The 17,697-nt window shown below is 42.3% G+C and overlaps 1 protein-coding gene across 1 annotated transcript; it reads right to left on the bottom strand.

Annotated features, from left to right (window-relative positions):
• Window positions 1-1,244: 1,244 nt before the first annotated feature.
• On the bottom strand, window positions 1,245-17,292 carry LOC116407652 (guanylate-binding protein 4-like). The gene is made up of 6 exons (XM_031893386.1): window positions 17,019-17,292; window positions 3,535-3,815; window positions 3,219-3,431; window positions 3,001-3,103; window positions 2,069-2,262; window positions 1,245-1,532 (listed from the first exon to the last, which is right to left on the bottom strand). The coding sequence occupies exons 1-6, from the start codon at window positions 17,290-17,292 to the stop codon at window positions 1,245-1,247; spliced, it is 1,353 nt and encodes a 450-aa protein (XP_031749246.1).
• Window positions 17,293-17,697: the final 405 nt, after the last annotated feature.

Here is a 17,697-nt window from a genome sequence, read left to right as displayed (position 1 = left end):
TCTATAGGGAGCTCCAATAAAGAGGCCATTGTTACAGATAGGATTAATGTTTAGCCCAAAGGGAAACCAGCACCGTATATTATTCATAACTGCCTACAGGGTTAGAGGTTGTTTTGTTTATCTTATATGTCTCCTTTCATGTCCCAGCTGAAAGCATTGTGAGGGTTGTAGTTTAACAACAACATCAGCTTGGTCATCCCAATTTTATGGGAAGAATGATGGAATCAAAGGATATATTAAGCATCGGATGTTTGGCAAAAAATGTATAAAATTTCCAGATGAGAAGAGACATGACCCAGACCATGTTTGTTACAGAAATACAACACTGGTGGCAGGTCTTGCACTGCTACACTCTAATTTACTAATCAGAACACTATTGTAGCAACATAGACTCCCCCCAAGTCCCAATCCCAATCAAGAGTGTTGCGGCGTGGCCCTGGAAAGTTAAGCAACAACCATTAAGTTCCTTTCCCTTGTTGTCACATTATGTCTCTTAACTCAGGGGAAAAAAAATCCAAAATTTGCCACCAGGTGGTGATGGTTTATGGAATTGTGTTTTGCTGGCAAGTCTTTGCACTCTGGCACCATCTAGAGGCAAATGGTGTCTGGACATGTTGAGACAAAATGTGAACACTTGCTGGCTGCATCTGTATATAGACTAGGAACATATTTCATTCAAGCCAATATTTTCCACTTGAATTTTTTTCATATATACTATTCGACAACAAGTAAATTTGCACAGATTTTCACTTTATTTATTGCAGACAGGGACAAAAGTGCTACTATATTAATATCAAGAAGTAAGTAAGCAAAGTTTCTAATTTTCACTTACTTTTCAATGACCTGTTTAGGGTTTTTTGAACAAAATAAAGAGCATTTTTCTCGGTGAAATAAGCTGAAACCAAGGGAAAGTAAAGTAAAGCGGGGTAAAAAGCACTTAGGGTGAAAACACACGGAGCTACTCAGTAGCAGCTACTCGTCATGGCTACTAAATGCTAAAAAATACCCTGCCATAGACAATACTGAGAATTGCCTCTGCTAGAACACACGTAGAGACAATTAGACAGTAAATGATCAGCATTGTCTGTTTTAGTTGCTGTGACAAGTAGCTGCTACTAGTAGCTCTGTGTGTCTTCACCCTAAGCTGACTACACTTGGCTATTATTGGCTGCTTACAAAGCTTAGTCTCCATGACCAATAGATAGGTAGGGAATAATGATTGGTTCAGCCAGTTTCAGCCAACTTTACTTGGTGGTCTTGTTTGGTTTGGGCGGGCCCTTCTCTTTGTTATTCTTCTTTTCTTCTTTCTCCTTGTTTTGGAAACTAGAAATCGCCTTTTTCACCATCTCTGCACCAAAGTTGAAAAGGGAAGGTGTAACATCTACTACTACACTTTTCAAGCTCTCCCATATGGGCGTATACCACGCAGTCTCCTGATCCACTTGCTCCTTCTCCTTCTCAAGATCACTGATCTGTGCCGCGTAGAGTTTGGCTTGCCGGGCACATCCTTGGCGTGTCAGGAGTTCTTCTTCCTATGTACACAAGAGATTCATTGATCATTTCTCTGCCCGGATTGCCACCATCTTCCTTATCTCAAAGGCCTTTTTGTTGTGTTATAAGAAGAAGCCATAAAGGGGGTAATCATTGCAAATTCATTATCTATGACCTTATTAGGGAAAGTTTGTTTTTGTGAGATATAGTAAGACTACACCATATCTAAATACTGGGGCAATATTTATGTGGAAATGTGGAAATATGGAAATACCCTCACTGCTCTATAAATAAGTCAACTGTACCCTCAACATTGTCCATTACATTTGCCCCTTGGAAAGTCCCCATAAGTTGATGGGGGCTGAGGAACACATTAGTGGGGCTGTCCATCCACAAGATGAGGATTCTCTGGCACCCTACAACACAAACTACTGATTTCCTTCGACTTTTCCCAACAGCCCCTTGGTAAGTAGAGGTAGTGCTGCAACATTTTGCTTCGAAGCCGAGAAAGTAGCCAGCAGAAGTAGAATAGCCGGTGGTGCTAATAAGGTAAAGGTAACTTGGTCACGGCACTTACCCTCCTCTTCTCAGACACTAGCCGTTCAATTTGCTCCCTCATCATCATTTTTTCAGCTTTAAGTTTCTCCAACAGTCGCTGGAAGTTCATCTCAAAGGATTTCATTTGGTTGTCGACCTTCTGCTCTTCCTGAGATGCCTTCACTTGAGATACTTTTTGCTCCATCATTAAGCTTTCAGCCTTTGCCTTTTCAGCTGTCGATTGGTAAAAAAATGCTGTTAAAATGGGGTTCAACCTCCCACCAACCTCCCAAGCAAAGAAAACAACTGCCTGTTCTTGCTCTACAGTAGGGACAATCCTAGATACAGTGCAAACCTCCCTAAAATCAGACCTCTTTAGGCCATGCCCCTGATCCTGGCCAGTCCCTTCTAATTAATTCAGACACATCATGATGTTCCCTAAATATTAACCACTTCCAGGGTCTTCTCCTTCTCCCAGTCCTGAAACTGACTGTCCTATCTGCCCTAGATATACTCTCTGGATGAGAGCCAGTACAGCATCAATTACCCTTTGTTTGAATAATTTGTTGGACTCCTGATTGGAGACAATTTAATAATGGAAAACCATGTGTGCTAATTATCTGTTTAGCTGGAGTCACATGGTGGGACATGGTAAGCCATCTTGGCCAAATGTCTAGACATCAGTATGAAAGCTTAGCAGGGGTCAATAGACGCAATGAACTTCTTCCCTATACAAATATATGAATAAAGAACATGAAGCCAGGTTTACACAGATCAGCTGGGGTTCTTATTGGAGGATTGTTTCACATATTAATGCAGCCACTGGTTTTTGAGAGCGGGGGAAGGTTTATTGCTTTAAGAATACAACCCTGAATTTGCTGGACTACAGCTCCCAGCATGCCTTAACCTTGATGCTATTTTAAAGTAACTATTGAGTGCAGTAGTAATTATATCTCCTTTAGAGACAGATACCTTCTTTAATCCTCTCATTTTCATCAAGGGCCTTGTCACTTTTCAAAATCGTGTCTCCAGTCACCTCGTTATTCTTCAGAAACCGCTGAAGAACCTCATCGCCCTGCAAGAAAAAAAAATGAAAGAGGGGCAAAAGTAGCGTTAGCAGAAAGATTTGGGATCTCAGGGGATTGATCGAGATTTGACTATCAATCCAACCCCCTCTCCATAAGTGTTACCTTAATGCCTTTCTTTGTATCCTCGTTGTATTTTCCAACAATCTTATCCATCTCCTGCTTAAATAGTTGATAGCCGCTGGGAACAACGTACGACCCAGCAGTGAGAGCTTTGTCTAGGTCTTCTGATAACTTTGCAAGCAGATCATCACAATGAGCAACAGAAGCATCTTCATTTTTCTTCAGAAATTCATTCTTTTTCTTCTGTATCCTCCCCTGTTGAATAAAAGTATTATTATTATCAGCCAATATCCTATTTGATATCCAGGTTTCATTGGCCAAACCATTGGCAGCCATTGCTTATTTTGCTCTGTGTTACCATTAGCTCTTTCTGGAAGTGATGGTCTTTGTCTTTGAAAGATCTTGTTATGAAGATATCAACTGCCTTTTCCTCACATTCTTTGTTAAGATCCATGAACTGGTCCATCGTCTCTGTAGGAAACACCACTCTCTTGGCCATCTCAGTTTCATAGTATTCCGAGGCCTTCTCAACTGCAGCCTTGTTTTCATTCTCAGAAAGGTAAAGGACTGCATTCTCCATACAAGGGACTTGCCCATTGTTAATAGCTTCAGTATATTTTTCGGCCAGATTTCCAAACACTAAAAATAAGCATAGATTGGCTAAAAATCCACAAAACATACAGCAACACGATTTCCCAAATTGTTCATTAGTCATTTGGGTAAGGAATTTTTGGGGGTGATTTTTAAAAAGTGCCATACCCCGGCTTGCCCAAAGTGAAGGAAATTATTTAACAATTGAGACCCAGTGAGTATCATGGGAAGAAACATCTGCTTACAACTGGGACATGTGGCTGAGGTTGATCTTTTACAGATATTTGGAAAAGAAACAACCTTATCCTAGCCAAGATGACTTTGTTTCAAAGACACAGGTCTATGAAGATTCTCATTCATCCAGGTCATGATATACAGTATCTAGTAGAATTAAGTCTAGAACAACTGGACTTTTCTGGGTTTTCTTGAAAACATTTCACCACTCATCCGAGTGGCTTCTTCAGTTCAAATGAGTGGTAGGACATTTAAACCCTTGAGGGTAGTCCATGACTGTACTAACCATGAAACATTCTCAAGAAAACTCAGAAAAGTCCAGTTATTTTAGACTTAATTCTACTAGATACTGTACAGGTATAGGACCCATTATCCAGAATGCTCGGGACCAAGGGTATTCCGGATAAGGGGTCTTTCCGTAATTTGGATCTCAATACCTTAAGTCTACTAAAAAATCAATAAAACATTAATTAAACCCAATAGGATTATTTTGCATCCAATAAGGATTAATTATATCTTAGTTGGAATCAGTTACAAGGTTCTGTTTTATTTCTACATAGAAAAAGGAAATCAGTTTTAAAATTCTGAAATATTTGATTAAAATGGAGTCTATGGGAGACGGGCATTCCGTAATTCAGAGCTTTCTGGATAACGGGTTTCCGGATAAGGGGTCCGATACCTGTATATCATGACCTGGATGAATGAGGGCCTTCATAGACTGACTGATACATAATGTATAAGACTTAATTCTACTAGATACTGTGTATCATGACCTGGATGAATGAGGACCTTCATAGACTGATTGATACATAATGTATAAGACTTAATTCTACTAGATACTGTGTATCATGACCTGGATGAATGAGGGCCTTCATAGACTGACTGATACATAATGTATAAGACTTAATTCTACTAGATACTGTGTATCATGACCTGGATGAATGAGGGCCTTCATAGACTGATTGATACATAATGTATAAGACTTAATTCAACTAGATACTGTGTATCATGACCTGGATGAATGAGAATCTTCATAGACATGATACTGTGTATTCATGAAGATTGATAAATAGAACCTTCATTCTGAACTGAAGAAGCCACTCGGATGAGTGGTGAAATGTTTTGAAGAAAAAACTCAGAAAAGTCCAGTTATTTTAGACTTAATTCTACTAGATACTGTTCAAAGACACACCTTACCCAACAGTGTAAGAAATTGCTCATCTTGGGTGCCTTTATTTGTATTATATAAATAAGTGTTTCTGTCTCTATACATATTTATGTGTTATACACTGAGTATTTGGGAGTTGTATTGATTACTAAAAAAAACAGTTGTGCAAGTCACATCTCCATATCAAAGGGTTTTTCTGTGGATGGTGGGACAGTACGTCTGTACAGGAGCCATAAAAAACAACTCATTACTGTATGCGAGAAGCCTTCTCAACAGTTACTAAACAAAGGCTAGGTGTGGTTCTTATCAACCCCATCTGATCAGTTGGTATGTGGGGGCAGTGGCTGAAAGGTGCATAAATGTGGACTGGACAGAGCAACTGGGGGGGAGAAACCTGGGAAAAGAACCTGGGAGGATCACCTGGGAACTGCATCAGAAGTGACCGGGCAGGATGTGAGACAGACCAGAGAGGCCATGGCTAAAGGGAAGGAACAAGACTACCATGTTCTTTGTATATTGGTAGCTATAATAATGTAGATTTTGTCATTAATCTGTAAATGTAAATAATGTATATAAATTGTTTGGTTAATTAATCTTTTAATTGTAACAATCCATTGATTTGCTACTCAATATATTCATTTTAATATACACTTATGGGTATAGGTTATTTGTCTGCTTCTCAAAAGAACCAGAACCCTAGTAAGAGGGGTGATTAATAATATTATTATATTATTATTATATCTAGTTCAAATCTTACAGATGGTGAGCCAGGTAGGAGAGCAATGCATGGCATTTAATTCATATTTATAAGTGTATAGTATTGTGTAGCAAACCAATCGTGTGTTTTGTGTTGTTTTAATCTTTGTTTTAAGTTTAAAAAAAAATGGATATCTTAGCTAAAAAGATTGCCACGGTCACATGCTCAGGGGAGATTGCTAAGTGTATGCAGGGATCTCCAGATCCATGGGCTAAGGCTCAGGTTTATGTGACCAGGGCAATTCAGGAAAAATGTATGTCGAAGTCAAAAGGGAAAAGTGCATTGGTTTTTGCTGCCTGCTGGATAGCAGAACAGTATAAAACTCTAGCGGTGCAGAAAGAGAATCTGGAGGGAAAGATTCTTTATTTGAATGATACAATTGATTCTCTAAAATTTTCTGTTGAAAATGCTGCTGTTATTTCCATTAGCAACCAGCAAACAATGGCAGAAAACCAGAAGGAGATTGAGTAGCTCAAACAGAGGCTGAGAGATGCAGAGGGCACCATTAAAGGTTTGGTTGCAACCTCAACCAGCAATGTAGGAGCTGATCATTCAAAATATATATCGGAGATTAAAGGGTTAAAAACTCAGTTAGGAGCAAGAAGTCCTGTATCAGTGGTTAATGGGCAAAATAATACTAAAAAGGGTAGAGATCTGTCTGTTAATGAAAGCAGTAGGAAATGTGAAACTGCAAGTGAAGGTAATGTGGCTAGTTTAGAATGCACTAGTCATGCCAGGCCTTCTAAATTGATTTCTAATTGTGCCGTGTACAGGACTGATAAACAGAAAGACAACAGTCCAGAAAAACAGGTTTCTAACCCCCTGCAATCTAGAAAACAGCATCACAATGAAAGGGTGTCTGCAATACAGGCTTCTCTCCCTGCAAAACAGAATTGTAACAATTCAGTTAAAAAACATACAGAAAAGAAAGTGTTTAGGTGCTGTGTGTGTTCCAAAGTTGGGCACAGAGCCGGGTATTGTACCATGAAAAACTATTATTGGAATGATAATAATTGGTACAATGAAAGAGAGAATTGGAATTCCTCTAGGTGGGGATTTCAAAAGAAAAGTAGGAATGGGAATACATGGATCCCATATCAGGTTCTTACAACTCAGAGAGAAAGGCTGAGTGCAGAGAACTCCAATCTCCAAAAGGCATGGGGAACATTTAAAAAAGAGTTGGAAAGTATCAAATTAGAACTTTCTCAAATTAATGGAAGAAGGGCTAATGAGAATAGAGGAAAACAAAATGTGAATATGCCCTAACGTTTCCCTTTACCAGGTTTATATTTTACAGGATAAACAAGGATTCAAGATTATGTAAAGGAGAAATCCGTGCCTTACCCTGTCCTGTGGGGAAAAAAAATTATAGAGGACCTTATTTATTTGTTTGTTTTTTCCTTTTTACACAGAAGGAGAAGCCTCTAAATTGGTTTGGTACAGTCAGGTTAAACAAATTCAAAAACATTTTTGGGTTTTAATAGTTAGAATGAGCTGCACTGTGAGGGAGTAAAATGGTTGCTGCTTTAGTTAAGGATGTAGCGAACTGTTCGCCGGCGAACTAATTCGCGCGAACATCGGGTGTTCGCGAACGCGGAAGTTCGCGAACTTTCGGCGTATGTTCGCCATTTGGGTTCGCCTTAGCTGCCGTGAAATTTTGACCTCTCACCCCAAACCAGCAGATACATGGCAGCCAATCAGGCAGCTCTCCCTCCTGGGCCACCCCCCCCCCTTGGACCACTCCCTTCCATATATAAACCGAAGCCCAGCAGCCATTTTACATTCTGCCTGTGTGTGCTTGAAGAGATAGTGTAGGGAGAGAGCTGTGATTGATTTGAGGGAGAGTTTAAGTAGGTTTTCTGGCTAGTAATCTACTACTGCTCTGTATTTGTGTGGGGAGAGGAGCTGTGTATTCATTTGAGGGAGAGTTTAAGTAGTTTTTCTGGCTAGTAATCTACTTTCTACTGCTCTGTATTTGTGTGGGGAGAGGACTGAGGAGCTGTGTATTCATTTGATGGAGAGTAGGTTTTCTGGCTAGTAATCTACTTTCTACTGCTCTGTATTTGTCTGTGGAGACAGCTGTGTATTGATTTGATGGAGAGTTTAAGTAGGTTTTCTGGCTAGTAATCTACTTTCTACTGCTCTGTATATTTTGTCTAAATAACAATTTGTTAATTGTTGTTTGTTTGTTATTTGTTAATAATTCTGTGTCCAGAAACACAACCTGAGTGACGGTTTTCCACCAGCAATAATATATTCCGTATCCACTACTGTATACGTTGCCCTTGCAGGCCTTGTTGCCCGGTGTCTGCAACCAAGTGCCACCTAGCTGTGTGAGCTTTTTCACAATCTGTCTAAATAACAATAATAATTCTGTGTCCAGAAGCACAACCTGAGTGACGGTTTTCCACCAGCAATAATATATTCCGTATCCACTACTGTATACGTTGCCCTTGCAGGCCTTGTTGCCCGGTGTCTGCAACCAAATGCCACCTAGCTGTGTGAGCTTTTTCACAATTTGTCTAAATAACAATAATAATTCCGTGTCCAGAAAAATCACCCAAGTTGTTGTTGTTTTGTAAAAATAAAAAAAATGCCAGGCAAAGGCAGGCCGCCACGCAGAGGCACTAGGGGCCATGCTGCTATGATATCCTGTGGCCCTAGGAAATTGCCCAGTTTTCCGAAGGCACTTACCCTGAACTCCCAAAATGCTGAAGAGGTAGTTGACTGGCTTACACAACACCCCATCCTCTACTGTTTCTAACTTTGCCACAACATCCTCCTCTGCTATGGGCACCCCACCTACCACTTCCTCCACCACCGCCGCCCCTTCTTCACTGGAGTCAGAGGAGTTATTTACTCATGAGTTTGTTGAAATGAGTGATGCGCAACCATTATTGCCAGAAGAAGATGAAGGAGATGAGGACGTTACACCAGATATAACTCAGGCAGGCAACACAACAGAGATGGACATAAGGTGTGATGAGGTCCCCGCTGCTGCTGCTTCTGTGAGCTGTCAGAAGAAATTGATGCATCTGAGGAGAATGATGATGAGGAGATTGATGTTTTGTGGGTGCCCACAAGAAGAGAGCAAGAGGAGGATAGTTCAGATGGAGAGACGGAGAGTCAGAGAGGCAGGAGGAGAATAAGACTTAGAAGAAGCAGGGACAGCTCGCAGGGAACAGTAGGGCAACAACATGAATTGGCACCTGTGGTCAGCCAGCCAACGCACCCGCCAACTTCTACTGTTACCGCTAGAAAGCCCACATCAAAAGGCTCAGCAGTGTGGCATTTTTTTAATGTTTGTGCCTCTGACAAAAGCGCTGTAATTTGCAATGAGTGCAGTCAGAAACTGAGTCTTGGGAAGCCCAACACCCACATAGGTACAACTGCTATGCGAAGGCACATGAACGCCAAACACAAAGCACTATGGGAGCCACCCTCCTTCTGGTCCAGCATCTTACTGCTCTACCTCTGCTGTCCTTGACCCGTCTCAACCACCCTCCACTCCGCCTTCCACCTTGACCACCAGTTCCTGCTCATCTGCCCCCAGCCAAGAAGCCAATGCCTCCGAGTCACCCCCTTGCCTTGTCTGTGCTCTTAGCCCGCCAGCTTTTACCATACCAGCTGGTGGACTCTGAGGCTTTCCACAAATTTGTAGCAATTGGGACACCGCAGTGGAAGGTACCCAGCCGCAATTTTTTTTCCCAGAAGGGAATACCACACCTGTACCAGCATGTGCAGAGCCAAGTCACCGAATCTCTGTCATTTAGTGTTGGGGCAAAGGTCCATATGACTACTGACACATGGTCCTCCAAGCATGGTCAGGGCAGGTATGTCACCTACACTGCCCACTGGGTGAATCTGGTTATGGCTGGGAATCAGGGAATGCGTGGTTCAACAACAGTGGAGTTGGTGTCACTGCCACGGGTTGCATGCGGGTCTGCCACCACCTCTACTCCTCCTTTGCTCTCTAACTCATCTTCTAAGTCATCTTCTAACTCGTCTTCTAACTTGGCTTCTTCCTCGGCTTCTTCCTCCTCTGCTGCTGTGTCCTCCTCCACACCTGTGCACCCCCAGCTTCCCATAGGCTATTCGACGTGCCAGGTACGCCGTTGTCATGCTGTCTTGGGCATGACGTGCCTGGAAAGCAAAAACCATACTGGATCTGCACTCCTGTCATCTCTGCACTCACAGGCCGATCGGTGGCTGACCCCACACCAACTGAAAATTGGAAAAGTGGTGTGTGACAACGGAAGCAATCTGTTGGCAGCACTTAGACTGGGCAATTTAACACATGTGCCCTGCATGGCACATGTTCTAAATTTAATAGTCCAACGGTTTGTCTCAAAGTACCAAGGATTGCAGGACATTCTCAGGCAGTCCAGGAAGGTGCCTGGCCATTTCAGACGTTCCTACATAGCCATGGCACGCCTTGCTGACATTCAGTGGCGGCACAACTTGCCAGTCAGGCGTTTAATTTGTGACAGCCAGACTCGCTGGAATTCAATGCTCCTCATGTTTGAACGTCTGCTGCAACAACAAAGAGCCATTAACGAATATCTATTTGAACTGGGTGGTAGGACTGGATCTGCAGAGCTGGGGATTTTTTTCCCCCATTACTGGGTGCTTATGCGTGATGCCTGCAGGCTCATGCGCCCTTTTGACGAGGTCACAAATATGGTTAGTCGCACTGAAGGCACCATCTGCGACCTAGTACCCTTTGTGTTCTTCCTGGAGCGTGCCGTGCGACGAGTGACAGATGAGGCCGTAGACCAGCGTGACCAGGAGCAGGAAGAGCATGATTTCTGGGCGGAATCACCAGAACGTTCCCAGGCACCTGCTGCAACGCAGGGAGAGCTGTCAGAAGTGGAGTCAGAGGAGGAAGGTGGCTTTGTGGAGGCGGAAGACCAACAGGAGCAGGCTTCCCGGGGGGCTTGTGGTCACCTTTTGGGGAGCCCTGGTCTTGTACGTGGCTGGGGGGAGGAGACGATGGTGGATGAGGACGTAGTCCTTGATAATGAGGAAGGGGAGATGGATACCTCTGCATCCAACCTTATGAGAATGGGGTCTTTCATGCTGTCATGCCTGTTGAAGGACCCCCGTATCAAGAGGCTTAAGGAGAAGGACCTGTACTGGGTGGCAACGCTACTAGACCCTCGTTACAAGCATAAAGTGGCAGAAATGGTACCAACGTACCACAAGTCCGAAAGGATGCTGCATTTCCAAACCAGCCTGCAAAACATGTTGTACAATGCTTTTAAGGGTGATGTCACTCCACATTCCAGGGGCAGAGGTGCCGGTAATCCTCCCACGAGCACACCTGCAAGGACAATGCACTTTGGCCACTCTGTAACATCAGACATGCAAAGTTTTTTCAGTCCAAGGCAGCGCCAGAACCCTTCTGGATCCACCCTCAGAGAATGCCTCGAACCGGCAGGTAGCGGACTACCTGGCATTAACTGCAGATATCGACACTCTGAGGAGCGATGAACCCCTGGACTACTGGGTGCGCAGGCTTGATCTGTGGCCAGAGCTGTCACAATTTGCCATAAACCTCTTGTCTTGCCCCGCCTCAAGTGTCCTCTCAGAAAGGACCTTCAGTGCAGCAGGAGGGATTGTAACTGAGAAGAGAACTCGCCTAGGTCACAAAAGTGTGGATTACCTGACCTTTATTAAAATGAATGAGGCATGGATCTCGGAGGGTTACTGCACGCCGGAAGACTTGTTCTGACTGCCCATGCAGCTGTCCTTCTCTGCAAGTCGCTTGACACCACTCACAGCTGTCCTTTAGCGTCCTCCTCCTCCACCGTACAAACTAGGGTGCAAATCCTACTGGTTTGAGGCATGGATCTCAGAGGGTTACTGCACGCTGGAAGACTTGTTCTGACTGCCCATGCAGCTGTCCTTCTCTGCAAGTCCCTTGACACCACTCACAGCTGTCCTTTAGCGTCCTCCTTTTTGAACAGGTAAATCCTGAGTTTTTCTGGCCTCTGTGCTTCAGTGGCTGCGACAACAAAAAAACAAATATTTTCAACATTTATCTAACATATATTTGTCCAAGCTTTTACATTCCCTATCTGATCCCCCATGTCCCTCTATGAGGGGGTGGCCATATTTGTGCAGTAGATGTCTGTTAGCATTAGAAGCTGTAACTGACAGGCTGAGAAGGGACAGTCAGGCTGGCGTTGGAGTTTTCCAATGTGCAGCTATCGAAATTCGAGTCGCTGTTAAAACATGGTTGATCAGTGCTTGGTACGCTATCTTAGTATATTTTAAAGGTTCTGCCTGCGGTATGGTTGTGATACCATGTATCTAACATATTTTTTCTGTCCTCTGTGCTTCAGTGCCTGCGACAAAAAAACGATTATTTTCAGCATTTATATGCCATATTTTTTCTGGCCTCTGTGCTTCAGTGGCTGCGACAAAAAAAACATAATTTTTCAGGAATGTACACATGCCTGATTTTTCAGGGTTCTGCAACAGCGGCAAAATTGTATCTTTTATGGTCACCACAGGTGATCAATAAAGTAGTCCAAAACTGGGCCCGCACTGCAGAATCAGTGTTTTTTGGTTCACTTCACTGACATTGAATTGCCTCTGCCTGACCGTGCACGTGCGCACAAGCACGGTGACTGCTAAACACACCACTACAGAAATATTCCCACCGACAGGACGAACATCCTGGAGGTGACAAGCAACTAGTAAAAACTATTATTCGCTCACTTGGCGGTATCATTAAAGCTTTTTGCGTTTTTTTCGTTGCAGTAAACGCGGCGTTTTGTCTTTGCGTGTGAACCGGCCCTAACCTTTACACGACTTGATTGGCATGTAGACGCCGGACGTTTTAAAGCAGTTTATTACACAAGTTTAGGAATGTAGTGTGATTTGTGCCCTTTACAGCACAAAACGCAACGCTGTGTCAAAAACGTATTTTTCAGAGACATTTTTGCCCTTGATCCCCCTCCTGCATGCCCCTGTCCAGGTCGTGGCACGCTTTAAACAACTTTAAAATCAGTTTTCTGGCCAGAAATGGCTTTTCTAGGTTTTAAAGTTCGCCTTCCCATTGAAGTCTATGGGGTTCGCAAAGTTCGCGAACGTTCGCACTTTTTTGCGGAAGTTCGCGAACGGGTTCGCGAACTTTTTTTGCGAGGTTCGCTACATCTCTACCTATCGTAACATGGTGGCAGCAGGGAACAGAACCTTAGAGGGAAAAGTTGACTGGAATCAGATCTGCAGAGCCTCTGAGCTGGAAAAAGATAATGAAAATGATTGAGGGCCCATCTGAGAGTATGGTACATGCAGTAACTGGCAAAGGCAAAATAACATCTGTTAGGGGGATTCACAAAGACTAAAGGGTAGGCTTAGGCCCAGTGATATATAAGGACATATATAATACTTAAAGGAGAAGGAAAGGCTAATAAAGAGTTAATCCCAAGCTGCAGGCATACCTTCAGTTCTCTCAATAGTGCCCTTAAGTCTCCCCATATTTCTCCCGTTCAGATGATCAGAAGCCAAACAGGAAGAGAAAACGCTGAGCTCTGTAAAGAAAGTTCCCATAATGCCTCACTCCTGCACCGACACCCAGACCAGTGTACATGCTCAGTTAGATAGTCTATGAGTCAGCTTCCTGCTGATTGGCTCCGATCCACATTCCTAAGGGGGGGGAGTGAGTTCTTAGCATTCTTGAAGGAGGGGGGAGCAGGAGAGAGGAGAGAGCTGTGTTTCTCTTGGTGAGGAAAACAGACACAAGAAATCTTTTTTCAGAGAAGTCAGTGCAGCGTTTCTGTGAGTGCTTATGGCTGTATTAACATAGACCTTTCTGATAAAGCTTACTGAGTTTTTACCTTTCCTTCTCCTTTGAACAGATGAAATTCCTGAAGGTTTAAAGAATGTTTGAGACCTTGTAAAATTAAAGTATATTAAAATTGTTACATCTTGTTTATTAATTGCAGGGGCACCCTAGGCAACCCAGTCGGGCTACCTCGCCCCTGCACCGCTACATCGCACCCCTAACCCCCACCAATCTGGCCTGAAGCACCGAGACGCCAACTGTACTAGGGGTAGGCAGGAGAGGGTCCAGCCTGGCGCCCCCCAATCGTTGCACCCTAGGCAGCTGCCTCTTCTGCCTACCCCTAGTTCCGGCCCTGACTAATTGTGAAATTTGCTCCAAGTTTTTGTGATTTTTTTCAGGTGGGTTTCTTCCTCTAGTGAACACACCAAGGATAATAAAGGGAATGTGTTGTCTTCTTGCAGCCCATGGACAGACAGTGCATGCAGTGTAGATTTATGTGACGATTGTTCAAGGAATATTTTTTAGTTTACATATATTTTAGTTATATGTTTGTTTGTATTGACAGGCGCGTGATTGCACGGTTCCCATACAGGGAAATCCTAATTCACATTGATTAATCTGCTCTCTGGTAACTACACTGTACTGGATCTAAGCAATTATTATGTGTTTAAAGTTAAAATGTAAAGGTGCACGTATTGAATTCCTGCCCAGGTTAATAAATTGGTTTTCAATATAAATTATTTATAGGATATAAAGTGTATGTGTTAGGATTTTGATCTCATCCCTCCTGATTCTGTCTGTGTCTGGTTCAATCTCTAACAGACTGTTGTTTCTAAGATCCTGCTAAAGACTGTGTTATTACTGCTTGTTCAAGTCCCACCTTCCTTTCATTGGGTACGGCCTAAGTTATGGCTGTTCTACAGCCAAAGATGCCAGGAACCCCAGAGGGGCATTGGTGATGCCTGTAGTGGTACAACTCCCTGATTCTATACAGGTGCTTAGTGGCTGATATACTATATGAGTCAAAGCTTAAATCCGTTGGGCCCTACAGGACTGAAGGGTGCGGGAAGCCTGGGATGTACCCAAGTTACAGGGAGCCCATCTGGATTCATTCACAGGAGAAATGTTTGGTGAATATGGAGTAACGGAATGTAACAAGGAATGCCAGAGACTGTAACTTGGTATAACTTACCCCTATAATTGAGTACCAAACTTTTATTTGCCACTTTTGATGTTTGCTGACACTTTAATGCAAGACCATGAAAGGTGAGGTAAGAAATTCACCGGCAATTGCAGTGAAACACAGGGCTATGAGCCAAGACTGTAATGAAAGATTTTTAACATCAAACCAGGAGGCAGTGAATCATATTTAATTCTCTTAAATGATCACTGTTTACCATCTCACTATATGATATTACATCAGTAGTCATTTGTGCAACGGACATTTGGCGCATTGCAAAGAATTCCTGGAAATTTGTAGACTGGGTTTTACAAGTCTCTCTCTCTCTCATTTTCTAGTTTGCGTACAAATATTACGTTCTTGTCAAGTCAGGGGGAAATGTTAAATATTACGTATTGGAAAATAAGTTGTATCCCAGGCCTGAATGGGTTAATATGTTACAAATGTGCAACTGACTTGCCATTCACACTATCCCTCACATACCCCATTGTTCCCTAAGTCTGGAGTGTGATTATGTTATAGGAAACATATAGAACGTCTTAGGGATAATACAGTGGGGGAGGGGGTTTCCAACAGGGATATATATCAGTAACAAAAGGCTGGTCTCACACTTACACACTTACACACTTACACACTCACACACAGCCCTGACACACACCTATACATTTTTAATACTTTAAATAAATACATACAAACATATACTTTGTATTGTATTGGGAAGCTGTCAATCATGTTTTTTGACTGACTTAACCATCGGTAATTTGTATGTAACTTCTGTAACTCTTTTCCACACATTGAATATGTATGTATGTATGTATAACTTTATTTATAAAGTGCCACAAGGGTACGCAGAGCTGTACAATCTTACAGAATACAAAATTACACACAGGGAGGACAAGTGATATAATAAATAAATACAATAAATACATATATGTATACATATATATATATATATATATAAAAGTGCCATGTGGTATGAGACACAGTAGGAAGGAGGTCCCTGCCCCGTATACTTTAAATATCACCTTGGTGAGTGGTGTTTGTTGACCATAGTACTTACACAAATATATTAGAGAAAGGATATTTATAACAGTGGGGGATATCCACTTATTAACACCTCCTCCATCTTCTTTATGTTATTTAGGGTCCTTTCAAGGGTCCTTTTTATCTACTTACCAACACTTCCTCCATCTTCTTTATGATAAGGAATGTCCCTACTGGACTTGGCAAAAAAGTAAAACTTACACCCAATATGTGGGTTCTCGTTTGCTGATTAAATGCTAGGAATGAAGGTAATAAGTTTTCTTGTGCCCCTTTTTAAAAGCAGAGATCCCGTTGGTATTGACTCCAGGTGATCAAATATGATATGAAATATGGAAAGTTGTCATAATGGATGTCCAAGAATCTCTGAAGTTAACCACACAATGACTGAACCCGTTGCACTATTTCCTTAAGGAAAAACTGTTTGTCTATCTTATTTAAGGGCATATTATACTACATAAGGCCAATGTATAGCTTACAGCTTCCCTTGCCCTGGGAGTACCATTGGTACATTGTGACATATTAGGAGAAAAGACTCTTGATGGAAAAGCAAAAATAAAAATGTATAGGATTGACCTTTTGGACCACCATGAGAATTTCCTGAAGACCACAGAGTAAGAACATGACTGTCTTCAATTGGCTGTGATATCCAATATTCCCAATTAAACAAAAGGGAGAGTTTTAGCCTACTTCTAGCCCCACTTTGTAGGACCCCTCACCCCCATGTATGTGAGATATGGAGATACCACAACCAGCCAGTTATACCATTGCTACACAAACTCCATTCTGTGGCTCATTTGCAACTCTTAACAGAAAACACACATGAGAGTCTACTGGGATTTTCCGTTTTTTATTCAAGCTAAGAATCGATGCTACAGGAGAGACCTAATGAAAATGCAGTAGGTTACACCACCCTAAATACTACAGTAACCTGTAAGAATATCAGCAAATTATTTCTTCTACTGAAACAACTTTATTAAGCGTTACATAAAGTTTTCAGGCACAAATTTTCTGCCTTTCTAGCTCATTCAGGGGGGCCTGGAAAGCAACACTTCATCAGGTTTATGATACAGTACATCGTTCCTTATCTTTCTGCAGCTTCTTTTCTAGCATTTGCTGCATTTCCAGCTCCCGATCTTTCATCTTCATGTCCCTGTCATAAATGAACTTGAGCACCTTTTTCTTCCTTTCTTGTCTCTTTTTCTCTGGATCCCCCATTCTCTCCAAGCGAAATTCTATATCTTTGATAATTTCACAGAAAAAATTCAGCACCTCCTCATGCCTCCCTCTGGTTTTGATGTGATCTTCTGGGGTTAAATTATCAAGGGCAAAGATTCGCTCCACTCCCATGTTTTCAAACTTATCCTTCATTTCTCTCAGATTCCCACTGGTCTTATAGGTTAGAACCACAGTAGGAAAGATTTCTGCGAAGAGCAAATGATTGTTATGTAGCAACACCTAGGGCACATAGGGTTTATTTACTAACATAGCTGCTAACTTGCACAAGTACGGTGCTGATTACTCTTTAGCTCCTATGTCTGTACAGTAGGCCAAGTCAGGTTTATAGGACAATGAAAGGCATTTTGGCATTTTATTGCTGATAGATTAGTGCAAGCCATTACCATACCTGAGTAAGCAGCCCTAGAAGCTCCATCTGTTAGTTTAAGATAGTAGCTGCCATTTAAACTTGGTCTCAGTAGTTTCCATGCTGCAGCTCTAGCTGGTACTAAATTCTGATGGGAGGGGGAGTGAATT

The sequence above is a fragment of the Xenopus tropicalis genome, chromosome 9 (genome assembly GCF_000004195.4).
Source record: "Xenopus tropicalis strain Nigerian chromosome 9, UCB_Xtro_10.0, whole genome shotgun sequence".
Taxonomy (NCBI): Eukaryota; Metazoa; Chordata; class Amphibia; order Anura; family Pipidae; genus Xenopus; species Xenopus tropicalis.
The sequence above is the reverse complement of the archived record's forward strand: the minus strand, read 5'-3'. Positions and strand labels throughout refer to the sequence as shown.